The 11794-nt window shown below is 35.4% G+C and overlaps 1 protein-coding gene across 1 annotated transcript in view; it reads left to right on the top strand.

Annotated features, from left to right (window-relative positions):
- The window catches only part of LRRK2 (leucine rich repeat kinase 2), a 64416-nt gene that overhangs the window by 31802 nt on the left and 20820 nt on the right, over positions 1–11794 (top strand). Inside the window, 10 exon segments of the mRNA XM_017745925.1 lie at positions 158–378; positions 913–1163; positions 2389–2537; positions 4292–4385; positions 5453–5639; positions 6025–6206; positions 6732–6961; positions 7976–8103; positions 9178–9396; positions 11552–11753. Coding sequence (XP_017601414.1) covers positions 158–378; positions 913–1163; positions 2389–2537; positions 4292–4385; positions 5453–5639; positions 6025–6206; positions 6732–6961; positions 7976–8103; positions 9178–9396; positions 11552–11753 — 1863 coding nt within the window.

The following is an 11794-nucleotide window of genomic DNA, read 5'->3' as shown; positions in this document are numbered from 1 at the left end:
AATTTCTGTGTCTTAATAGAATTCTTCATGGATTTGGATCTTAACCAATATGCAAACATTCACTCTCTTCTGCATCTTTAAATCCCAAGATGATTGATTGAAATTTTACATAAATGATAAATGAAATCATGGTATTTTCACATTTTTGTTTTCATAGAAGGCGTCTCAAAATTGTCATCACATATAAGACCATCAGACAGTCTTTCATCATTGATCTCAGAGAAAGAATATATTAAATCACTAGATCTTTCATCAAATGAGCTGGAGAACATTGATGCCATCAGCCAGAATAGCTGCCTAACTAGTCATCTGGAACACCTTGAGAAACTGGAGCTCCACCAAAATGCTCTTACAAACATTCCAGAACAACTGTGTGAAGTAATTCTGCATAATTTTCTGTAATACAAGTTGAAATTAGTTAAAATAAATTGTTGGTCTCTAATAATGTAGTCCATATGTATTGTAATAATGTATCCATAGCAATATTATTCAAGAATATGGCTGTACATTTTTGCATGCTTCATATATTTACTCAACTTTCATTCAGCATTCATGTTCATTAGAAATAAAAAGTATTTTCATGGAATTGTTTTAAGTTATTTAGTGCAGAGAACTGCTTTAAGATGTGTGATATTAAGTAGCATAATAATGGAAATGGAACTGAGAACTGCAGGCAATTAATATCTTAAATTTTATGAAATGTAGCTAATTATTTTTGAATAATGCCCTATACTTTATTTTGTCATAGAAATATTGTAGGTTACATTGGTATGATTGCTATTTTCTGCTATTTTTCCATGTGAGTTAAATATAAATAAATTAATAATTTGTATAAAAATATAACTCAATTATAAACATATAAATTCGTATTTTCTTTTAAGTTCTTAAAAATGAATTATCCTTTTCTTTCAGAACTTGAAATGCTTGACTTACTTGGATTTGCACAGTAACCGATTTACTTCTTTCCCATCTTACTTACTGAAAATGAATTGTATTGCAAATCTTGATATCTCTCGAAATGACATTGGACCTTCCTTTGCTTTGGATCCACACCTGAGATGTCCAACTCTAAAGCAGCTTAACCTTTCATACAATCAGCTGGTGTGCACTCCTGAATTTCTTACAAGTGTTGCTGAAAATCTGGAACAGCTCTTGCTGGAAGGGTGAGTAGCATGAGAAAATGGGCTGTAGCATAACAAACATAACAGGAAATAATAGATTTGTGATGCAGAATGATGACTCGTATAGCATGGAAAGGATTGTTTAGTCACCAGTGAAACACTGACACTGTCTTCCAACTGTGTAAATTGCTACAATTTTCATTGTTGTATTGCAAAGTACAAGACATGAGAATGTCTTTGGACCTTGATAGAATCTAATAGCTTTGCTCTTCCAGTAATGTGCTAAATATGTTGTAGTTCAGTATCTTTCTGCTACCATACTATTAGTCCACAGGGCTGTGTAGTCTGACATATTCAACTAGGTTTTCTGTATACACAATACAGTTTCAACTGTATTTCATATGCACAAAAGCTTTTCTGGAAGTAGTATTAATGTAATTTTAGGTATTGGTATGGATATGTTTTAAATTACAAAACCAGAGAAAACATGTAGCTTTTTGTTTGCCAGCACTTACTATCATATTTCTTAGTGAGGTAATTCATACCTATGTGGAATTCTTAAAAATGCAATTGGTGATAGCTCTGTAAACTGCAGAGACTGTCTCATTCATTTCCTACAGCTCATGCTAAATAAGATGGTGAACTTTGTTAGTAATACTACCCTGGCAAAACAGTGGATGGATCTTTTATCTCTGCGTTTTTGGGATCTTTCTCTTCCTATTTCTATTTTATATTTATATAATATTATATTACATAATATTATAAAAATATATTGCATGTATAATATATAATATTATTATATAATAATAATATTATTATTCCCCCAAATACATTGTGTAAAATTATATACTCATCCTGAATTCCATTCCATATAGGGAATCCTTTTTTAAAGGTTTTTTTAGGTTGTTAGTAATTCTGTAATTACAATATTGCAAACACATATTTTTAGTACACAGAACATCTCATCAATGGAACAATCCTCTTTGTGTGGGATTGATCTCCAGTATGTAATCAGAAAACTAAACCTTACAATACATTTTGACACTTGGTCTCCAAATTAATTAAGCTGATTCTAATATCAGTCCTGTTATTCCATGTTGCCACACGTACTAGTGTTTTTGCTGACTGGTCAGTCTTTATGTAGATAAAGTCTTCTTTTTGTTTTACTGGTGTAACGATGACATTGTGAGATCAACACTACTTTCACCTTTTACCTAATAGTTTCTAAGTAAAACATGGATTGTCTTTTTTCTTGTTGTTATCATAGAAACAAAATTTCATGCTTATGTTCACCCCTGTGCTTGAAAGACCTGAAAATTTTAAACATTAGTAAGAACAGTATTTCATCCCTTGCTGAGAATGTGTTCGTGGGCTGTACAAAACTGGAGCAATTCAATGCCAGGATGAATGTCCTTGGTAAGTACCTGTGAAAATAGGATTCACCTTCTAGAAACTATTCCAAGTCACAAAGTTCCTCTGCCACCAGCATTTGGAGTCTTGGGAGAACAGAAAAGAGTAATACCACATGTACTTGTCCTTGTTTATACAGTTTCCTAAGCATTACCTTTTGATCACTGAAGCATCGAGTATGCTTCCAGTCGTCTGATCTGACTCAGCTAACCCATCTTGTTTTTACATTTGGAGTGGATGCTGTAAAAATGGATGAGTGTACTTGAGATTGTATGCACTATTGAGGAAAGTTCAAGGCAGAGGAAATCGTTCAGATTGCAAATCTAGTACTAATATAGGTTTAATACTGTACTGTAATACAGAGATGAATCCTGGCCTGTACCAACAATAGTGTGGCCAGCAGGACCAGGGCAGTGATTGTCCGTCCCCCTGTACTCGACACTGGTGAGGCAACACCCTCAAATCCTGTGTTCAGTTCTGGGCCTCTCACTTCAAGAAAGACGTTGAGGTGCTGGAGCATGTCCAGAGAAGGGCAGTGGAGCTGGGGAAGGGTCTGGAGCACAAGTCTGATGAGGAGCAGCTGCGGGAGCTGGGGGTGTTCAGCCTGGAGAAAAGGAGGCTCAGGGGAGACCTTACCGGTCTCTACAACTGCCTGAAAGGAGGCTGTAGCCATGTGGGGGTCAATGTCTTCTCCCAAGGAACAGGCAATAGGACAAGATGGGAAATTGAGAACAATTTCTTCCCTGAAAGGGTTGTCAAGCCCTGGAACAGGGTGCACAGAGAAGTGGTTGTCACCATCTCTGGAAGGTATTTAAAAGACATGTGAATGTGGCCTTTAGGCCTTTAGTGGTGGACTTGGCAGTGCAGGATTAACGGTTGGGCACATTGGTACTAGAGATCTTTTCCAACCTAAATGATTCTATGATTAAGTATTTACCACATAATATCTGGCATTATCTCCAGAATAAGAGAGAATGTGTGTTCCAGTTGCCTGCATGCAGGTGTCATTTGAGATGCCCTGAATCATCCCCCTTGGCTTACAGGTTCTGGTCCAGAAAAAGCAGGACTTCATAGCTCCTGTGTTTTATCTTTCAACCTTGTGCAGACAGCTCAGGTAGCACCGGGCAGATCCCCTTCACTAGAACCCAGTGCTAAGGAACTGAATTGAGTCCATCCAGAGTGTGTGTCAGTGTTTAGCATATTTTATGCAAAGGTGTAAAACCACTTTAGCTATGCAAATTACAAATTATACAAATTAGATTTTCAGTGATACTGTGAGAGTTTATAAGTTACTGTTAGAATTTATTCTTTCTTCAAGACATAAAACCTTCCATTTTGAAATTATTGTCACCTTATTTCAGAAGGTAACTCTTAGAATTGCATTAAACACAGCTGAACCATTAGATGCATTTTTTTAAGAATGAATAAGAATGAATGGGTGAATAAGACCCAACAAATCCTGGATCACATGAGACTGTCTTGTATGCTTGCAATACAGTAAAGTGTAAGTAAGATTATTTTGGTGTTTAATGCCACTAGGAGATGAAGGATAACAATGTAGAGTTTGTTAAAAGCCAATATATTAATTAATTTGGGGAGTTTAGTTTTAAATAAGCTTTAAAAAAAAAGATTTGAACTCTGGTAGGTGATAGCTTTGTATGAAAATGATAGACTGACCTTTTAGTCTGTCTAAACTCCAGTCTTAAAAATAATTTAACCATTCTTAAAAGTAATAGGATTAACCTCTTTTTCTGCTCTAGAAAAAATACCTGACTTGTCATCCAGCATAACAAGTTTAAAATTATCCCAAAATTGCTTTACTAATGTTCCAGAAGCAATTCTTCTTCTACCACAGTAAGTTATTCTTCTATTTATTGACGTTAAGTTCTTGATAAAGAAGATCTGATGACAAAAATGTTGTTAAGCAGAAAATTCTGCATGTTTAACTGGTTTTCAGGGAATCCTCACTAACTGGTTAAATCGAGAACTTGGTAGCTTTTAAACTGAAGACAAATTAGTCATTTTCTTCATGATTCTGAGAAATTCTGTTCCTCAGATTCAAATCACTGTTGTTGCAAATATATTCCTTGACAGCTGAAGCTGACAATTCTTGCTGAGAATATTAGAATTAATCTCATATTTCCTTGGAACCAACAATGAAAAGATATTGGTAATTTTTCCTTTTTGAGTTCTGCAGACATTTGCACAAGGCTACTGAGATTAGTTTTTCACTTCCCAAATAACATGAGATTTTTATTCTCAAAGGAAAACACTTCCTCTAGAAGGAATTGTGATAAAGATGCATGTGACATTTATTTTGCTATACCTTCAAAGCATTACTCATCTGAAAATTGGACTTCTGCTTTTTTTATAGAAGTTGCTGACCTTAACAGATCAGTAGAATGAGATTGTGGAAGGAGTGCTTGGAAGGGATGATCCAATAGGTGTGGGGAGATGTGAGTGCTGATGGCACCATAGAGAGGGCAGATCTAAGATTTGGGAACTTACATTAATGAAATTTGCTTAGAGCATGTTATTATTAATGTGGTACTGCACAATTTCAGCATGCTAACATTCACAGCAGCAGATTTAATGGATGTGCTGAAAAAAGTGCAGTTTTCAGGTTCTACATCTCCAACTCAGACAAATCAATAAGGTGTTGCATGCATTTTTGTGTGCTTCGTGTTTCATGGTAACATGAACAGTGTATTTGTCCAATAGGTGTAGGTGAACTATGTAATTTCTGCACATACATGTATTTGCAAACATATCTACTTCTATTTGGATTTCAGTCAGAAAACCATCTCTTCTGATAGCTAATCCACTTGTTTATTAAAAATTAAAACAATTTTGGTTCCAGCTAATCTGGGTTTTATTTTTTCATTTGCTAACTTCTCTCTGTTTTATTTTCATGTTTTTAGTTTGCGATCAGTAGATTTAAGCCAAAACAAGATCCTAAGCCTGCCTGGACCAATGCACTGGAAATCACTAAATTTAAGGGAGCTGTTATTTAATCATAATCAAATAGACGTCTTGGACTTGAGTGAAAAGGCATGTGCATGGTCTAGGCTAGAAAAGCTACACCTCTCCCACAACAAGTTAAAGGAGGTAAAGTGGAAGATTCTACCTAGAGAAAATTTAATTGCTTTTCAGTTGAATGCAATTTTTCAATGTTCATTTGGTTTTCATGTCACCTCTCATACCACTGTACATTGTTATTAGTGAAATGGTATGTAAGTTCAAATAGTACTTTCTGTGAATGAAAATCACTATATTGTATTCAGCTTTTCTGCCTGGAATGTGTCAAATAATCAGCTTGTATGATGAATTACTTATAAGGTCTATTCTCTCTTAGTGTGGGATATTAGGCCTGTTTATTAAAAAAAAAGAACTACAGCAGTAAAATTAATACCTAGTTTTGTTAATTATTTAATGTATTCATGTTCATTATTTTTTTTACATTTAGTTGCCCACTAAATGTTGTTTTATTTAGATTCCTCCTCAGATTGGCTTCCTAGAGAACTTGACTTCTCTGGATGTAAGTTACAATCCTGATTTGAGATTCTTTCCTGATGAAATGGGAAGACTGTCCAAAGTCTGGGATCTTCCTTTGGAAGGACTCCATCTTAATTTAGACTTCAAGCATGTGGGATGCAAAGCCAGAGACATTATCAGGTTTGTTGCCCTATTGTTCTTGAATATTCCTGGTTTGCTTTCTTGGGATTTGCAGTAAGCATTAAGAAAATAACATACTGTTTTGAAAAGACATGCTGGTTTGTCATATGAAATCCAGCATGCTGCTCTATGGAAGGTTATCATATCAACACAAACACATATACTGGAGTGGTTTAGACCATACTAATATTACCTCTTGAATTCGATGCTTCTATAAACTGTGCAATAAATGGTGCTTACCAATTGTTTGTAATATGTTTATTGTTCCCCAGAGAATTGTGCACAGAGCACAATTTTAGGATAATTATAAAACAGAACAAAAAAAAAAAAAAAGACATATTCTTAATTAAACTTCACCTATCAAATCAGAAATTAGAGTAAAGAGTTAAAAGAACAGTAGTATCAAACAGATACTGAAAATTTGAAGAAAATGGTATGGTTCTAGATGTTTCCTTGTTCTTGAGTTCTATTGGTATTTCTCTCTATTTTACTCTTCTGTGAGTTTTGCAAACTTTTTTCTACCAGATTTCTTCAACAACGACTGAAGAAGGCTGTACCTTATAACAGAATGAAGCTCATGATTGTTGGGAACACTGGCAGTGGGAAAACTACCCTGCTACAACAACTAATGAAAAGCAAACGGACAGAATTGGGCTCTCCAAAAGCTACAATAGGCATTGATGTAAAAGACTGGATCATTCAAGGGAAAGGCAAAATGAAGAAAGAGCTTATATTAAATGTGTGGGACTTTGGAGGTATTTCCTGAGTTTATTTTCCTTTACTATTGTCTTTTCTAACTTTTTAATTCATTACTTATTCTTAGAGTCAGCCTGTGGTAATTCGAACTGGGGACTAGAATCACACAAAGGTACACCCAAAGTCCAGTGACCACTTAAAAATTAGTGAATTCTGTAAACTAGCAGCTAATCCCTCAGATTTAATATAAAGCCTCAGGAATTTCTCATCATTAAATGTGGTTTGACGACTCATTTCGACTATAATACTTCAAAACAATCATTTCAGAGTAGTAAGAAACAGCTTGTAATCACCAGAAGAATCTTTAATTGAACTCTGTTTCTCTCTTTTATAATCTGGGTCTCTCTAGGCTCTGCAGTGTCACAGGTTTGTAAGGTCACAGACAACAAAGCACTTAGGACAAGTCTTTGAACCTTGTGTTTCTGGAAAACTTCCTAAGTTTGGGGGACTACAGAAGCACTTCTAAAATCCAGGGCTATTTTAGGCTATAGAAGAGTTATTTTTAAACAGTGGTCTATCATCATTTAAATATAATCTGTCACAATGCTTAAGCACAGACCAGTGATATTTAAGCTGGGTTTCCATCTTTAGTTGTGATTTTAAGTGCTTCATTAGGTGAACTTATTTTGAAGTTGCTGAAGGTGTCGGAGAAAGGGAAGGAAGAAGGTAGAAGGAGGGGGAGGAGTGAGGGAGAAATTCAGTATTGGAGTTTTAAAAGAATCCTGACCTTTTAATTGTCTTCGCAGCACCCATGTTTATCCAGTTAAACCTTACACTTCTTGATTTAAAACCAGCGGATGTGTTTTAACGTTACACTTCAGCCAGTGACCTACCACAGAGTGCCTTCCTAAAATTCATAGTTATTATGATTTCCTGTCAATTTAGATAAATTTCTGCAGACATTAGGTTCAGTAGTGAATTTCTGGTCTGAAGACAAGTGTTCCTCTGCCTTTTTGTGATCTGAAGATGTTCAGTCAAGGAAGTACTAAACAATGGAAATTTTTGATCATTAGGACAAGAAGAGTTCTACAGTACCCATCCTCATTTTATGACCCAGAGGGCTTTATATCTTGCTGTTTATGATCTCAGCAAGGGACAAGCAGAGGTGGATGCTATGAAGCCATGGCTTTTTAACATCAAGGTAAGACATACAGAATGGAATTCTCCTTTCCAGGGAGCTGTAGGTCAACAGCAAATTAACCACAAATATTTATATAGGGGAAGAAGAAAAAAAAAGTTCTTCAGAAAATAAGATTAGTAATAATATTAATCAAGAGCTGAAATACATCATGTATTGGATATGAAAGTATTTTTAGACATAAAAAGAAATTATTAGCACCATTTTGGACTTAAAATTGTACAAAGTGATGTGCAAAAGAATGGCGTGTATGTTCTGGCAATATTTTGAATTGACTGATAAAAATAAAAAAGTAGTATTAAAGAAATGATGAGTTAAATTTGCATTTTTCTTTTACACCAGTGTAAATTTTGGGGAAATCAGAACTAGATTAATTTAAAACTGACTAGATACAGGTTTGAAATCGTGCTATTAAGTGTATGCTTAATATCCTATTGTTAATAGAAATTATTCCAGAAGTATGGTTGGGAGTTGACCTGAGAATCTGCCTGTATACTTTTCATTTTTTCTAAGTGTTTGTGTCCATTTATGGAGTCTTTCCATGGTGAACAAGCATCTTTTCTTTTTGTAGGATGGTTAGCCTTGACTGGGTGACAGACTCACATGAAGAGTTTGTTTACTGATCGTGTTAATGAAACTTGTCTTTTTCACTCTTCCCACCTTGGGCAGTGATACAGGACACAGGGTTGCAATCAGTTTAGTGTTGATGAAAATAATTTCTGATGTGTTCTCCTTTCCTCCTTTCCTATCTCCTTTCCTATGCAGTACTTGCTGATGTTTCACTGCACTGTTCCAATGACAGCTAGCAAAGTATCATTTCTTTTGGTTTTTCAGTTTTGTTGGATGTTCTTAATGAAAAATGTCCCTCTACTTTACTGCCAATACTGTTAATCTGCAAAGAATGAAATCCAGATGTACACTGCTTCCTTTTAGAAGAAGCTGATTTTTTAATATTTCTGTTTTGAAATAGACTGCTCTCTGAATGTTTGACTGAATTGCTCACATTTTATGTGAATATAAAACACTAAAGTCAACATTCACTATTGAGTTAATCAACAGTATGGATCTCACTTACAGGCTCGAGCTTCAACATCCCCTGTCATTCTTGTTGGCACTCATTTGGATGTTTGTGATGAAATGCAGCGTAAGTCCTGCATGAGCAAAATTACTAGGGAGCTGTTGAACAAGCGAGGCTTCCCAGCAATCCAGGATTACCACTTTGTGAATGCCACAGAAGAATCTGATTCCATTATCAGACTTCGGAAAATCATCATAAAGGAGAGTCTTCACTTCAAGGTAAGCTACATACTGTTTGTAATTTTGCAAACATCCTTGTTTTACTTAAGTGAATACATTTTTAAACATTAATACGTAATTAATTACATTTTTGTGTGATAGCAAAGTCATCCTGCCTTCTATAAAATGTTACACACAGCAAAATAATGAAGGAAAATTGCCAGGTTTGTTTTAATTTGATTTTCTACCAAAAAAATCAACTTAGTAAAAATCCCAGCTAAGTTCTGTTTTCAAGCACTAGGGCCATAAATCAAATATTTCATTAAAAATGAGCCATCTTTTTCTTACAAAGAAAGTTAATTAAAATCTTGGTTTGTTGGGTGACATTACATAATTACAGTAAGTACTGCAAGATTTCAGGGGATAGGAAATACAATTTTGTGGTTTCTGAAAACCAACTGGTTTCCCATTTACTGATTTCATTTTACATAGCATGAAACTATTTCTGTAAAGAGGAAAGTGAATTAAAGCAGGAAAAGAAGGTCCTGTGGACTGAGTAATCCTCCTAGATTCAAGTATCTGCACATGTAATTCTGTTGTCTCCAAAGTCATCCCAGCTCATTCCCTGCTCTCTCCTTAGCCACAGTATGAAGCGTGGATGAAGAGACCAGCCCAGGCATGGAGCTTATAGAAAGACAGGATTCAATCTGTAGCAAAAAGAATACTTTTTTTTTCACTTATACAGTATCAATCATACATAGTGTCATAACACATTAAAGAGAAGAGGTGATGTCCTGTGCTACTTAAGTCAATGGCAGAAGTTCATAAATCATATCAGAGCCCAGATTTCTTTTGAATGACTGCTTGGGAGATTTTATAAAGCAGATGATGTATTTATGACTAGCCTTACACCAGTGGTGTTACAAATGAGTTAAAGTGTACACACTCCTCTTGTTTCTCCTAGAAACTAGCAGCTTATTCACATCCAAAATCTCCCTAACTCCATTCCACAGTGCAGGGAACAGCTAACCTGTTAAAGGGCAAAGAGGTGGCCTCTTCAAGTGAAAGGGGTTAATTCCACTTCTGATACATCCAATGGGCATGAATAGAGCTGGTGTTTGTACAGGTGTATGTGGCTTTATGTCTCACCATACTTCTTCAGCACTCCAGAGAAGTTCTGCTTCTTGAAAAATTTTGTTCCTTTAACATCTATATCTCTTGAGACTATGACTTAAACTGATGTTTAAACTTCTGCACAGATGTAAGGTGGCCTGAAGGAAATTGGATAATTACCATAAATGATGTAGGTAGTTTGTGAAAGGAATGTTACAAGGTATCTGCTTGGAGGTTAGACAAAGTGGGTCAAGTATTCAGCGTGGTCATCAAGTTCTCTGAAGTCTTTGAAATTACACAAGGCATTCATTTCATCTGCACAAGGTACCAATTACATTTTTGACACATAAAAATATCACAGTGCATTGGTGAGAGAAAGATTACAGCTAAGAAGACAGTTTGTAAATATTGGAAAAGTTGTTTCCCATTTCCTCAAAAAAGTTAGTAGCTCAGCACCTGTGGAGAAAGGAAAACCTGATCCGATACTAGCAATTACCATATACCAAAGGGTGTCTCCAGGAGGGAGCTCGGGCTCAGGAACCAGGCACAAAGCACCCAACTGTTTCCCCTAAGTGTCACTAATGTGGCTAAATTTATTTCATTCTCTTCTCTCGTCCACTGACTGCCAGCAGTGGAGACTTAATCGAGGTACTACCTTTTTTCCCCAGTTTACCTAAAGAAATGGCTGGAGATATTACATATTTCAAGAAGCATAGGTTTTTTTATTAATTTGTCTACTGTTTGTGTTAACTGGAGATGTATGACACCATCTGCTCATACAGTGAATATTTTCCTTTTAGTTTGAACCAAAGCTTCTCTTTGAAATAACGTCTTCTGAAAAGACCTCATTTGTTATTTTTTATGTACAAGTAATATGGAAATATTTTCTTCTCTGAGTATTTATTTATAGAAAGACATTATAATTCTGAAAGAATATTTAGTTACATCTACCTTTCAGAAGCCAGGATAGTCAATAAATGAGTGTTCTTGTTCCTTCTTTATGCTACTATTGAGTGGACATACACTTTATATCTTAGTTTTATTTTCTGCATTTAACATGAATAAATTAATACATTTAAGATTATTATTCCTAATTTTACAGATCAGAGATCAGCCAGTGGTTGGTCAGCTAATTCCTGACAGCTACCTGGAGCTGGAAAAGAGAATTTTGCTGGAACGTAAAAACGTCCCAGGAGAATTTCCTGTTATTGATCAGAAACGCTTACTGGAACTGGTACAAGAAAGCCAGTTACAACTGGATGAAAATGAACTCCCTCATGCAATTCACTTTCTGAATGAATCAGGTAAAATAGTCTCTTCAATGTGTGCTTGTTAGCACTTTGTT

The sequence above is a fragment of the Corvus brachyrhynchos genome, unplaced genomic scaffold (assembly GCF_000691975.1).
Source record: "Corvus brachyrhynchos isolate BGI_N302 unplaced genomic scaffold, ASM69197v1 scaffold239, whole genome shotgun sequence".
NCBI lineage: Eukaryota > Metazoa > Chordata > Aves > Passeriformes > Corvidae > Corvus > Corvus brachyrhynchos.
This window is presented reverse-complemented; position numbering and strand designations above follow the sequence as displayed.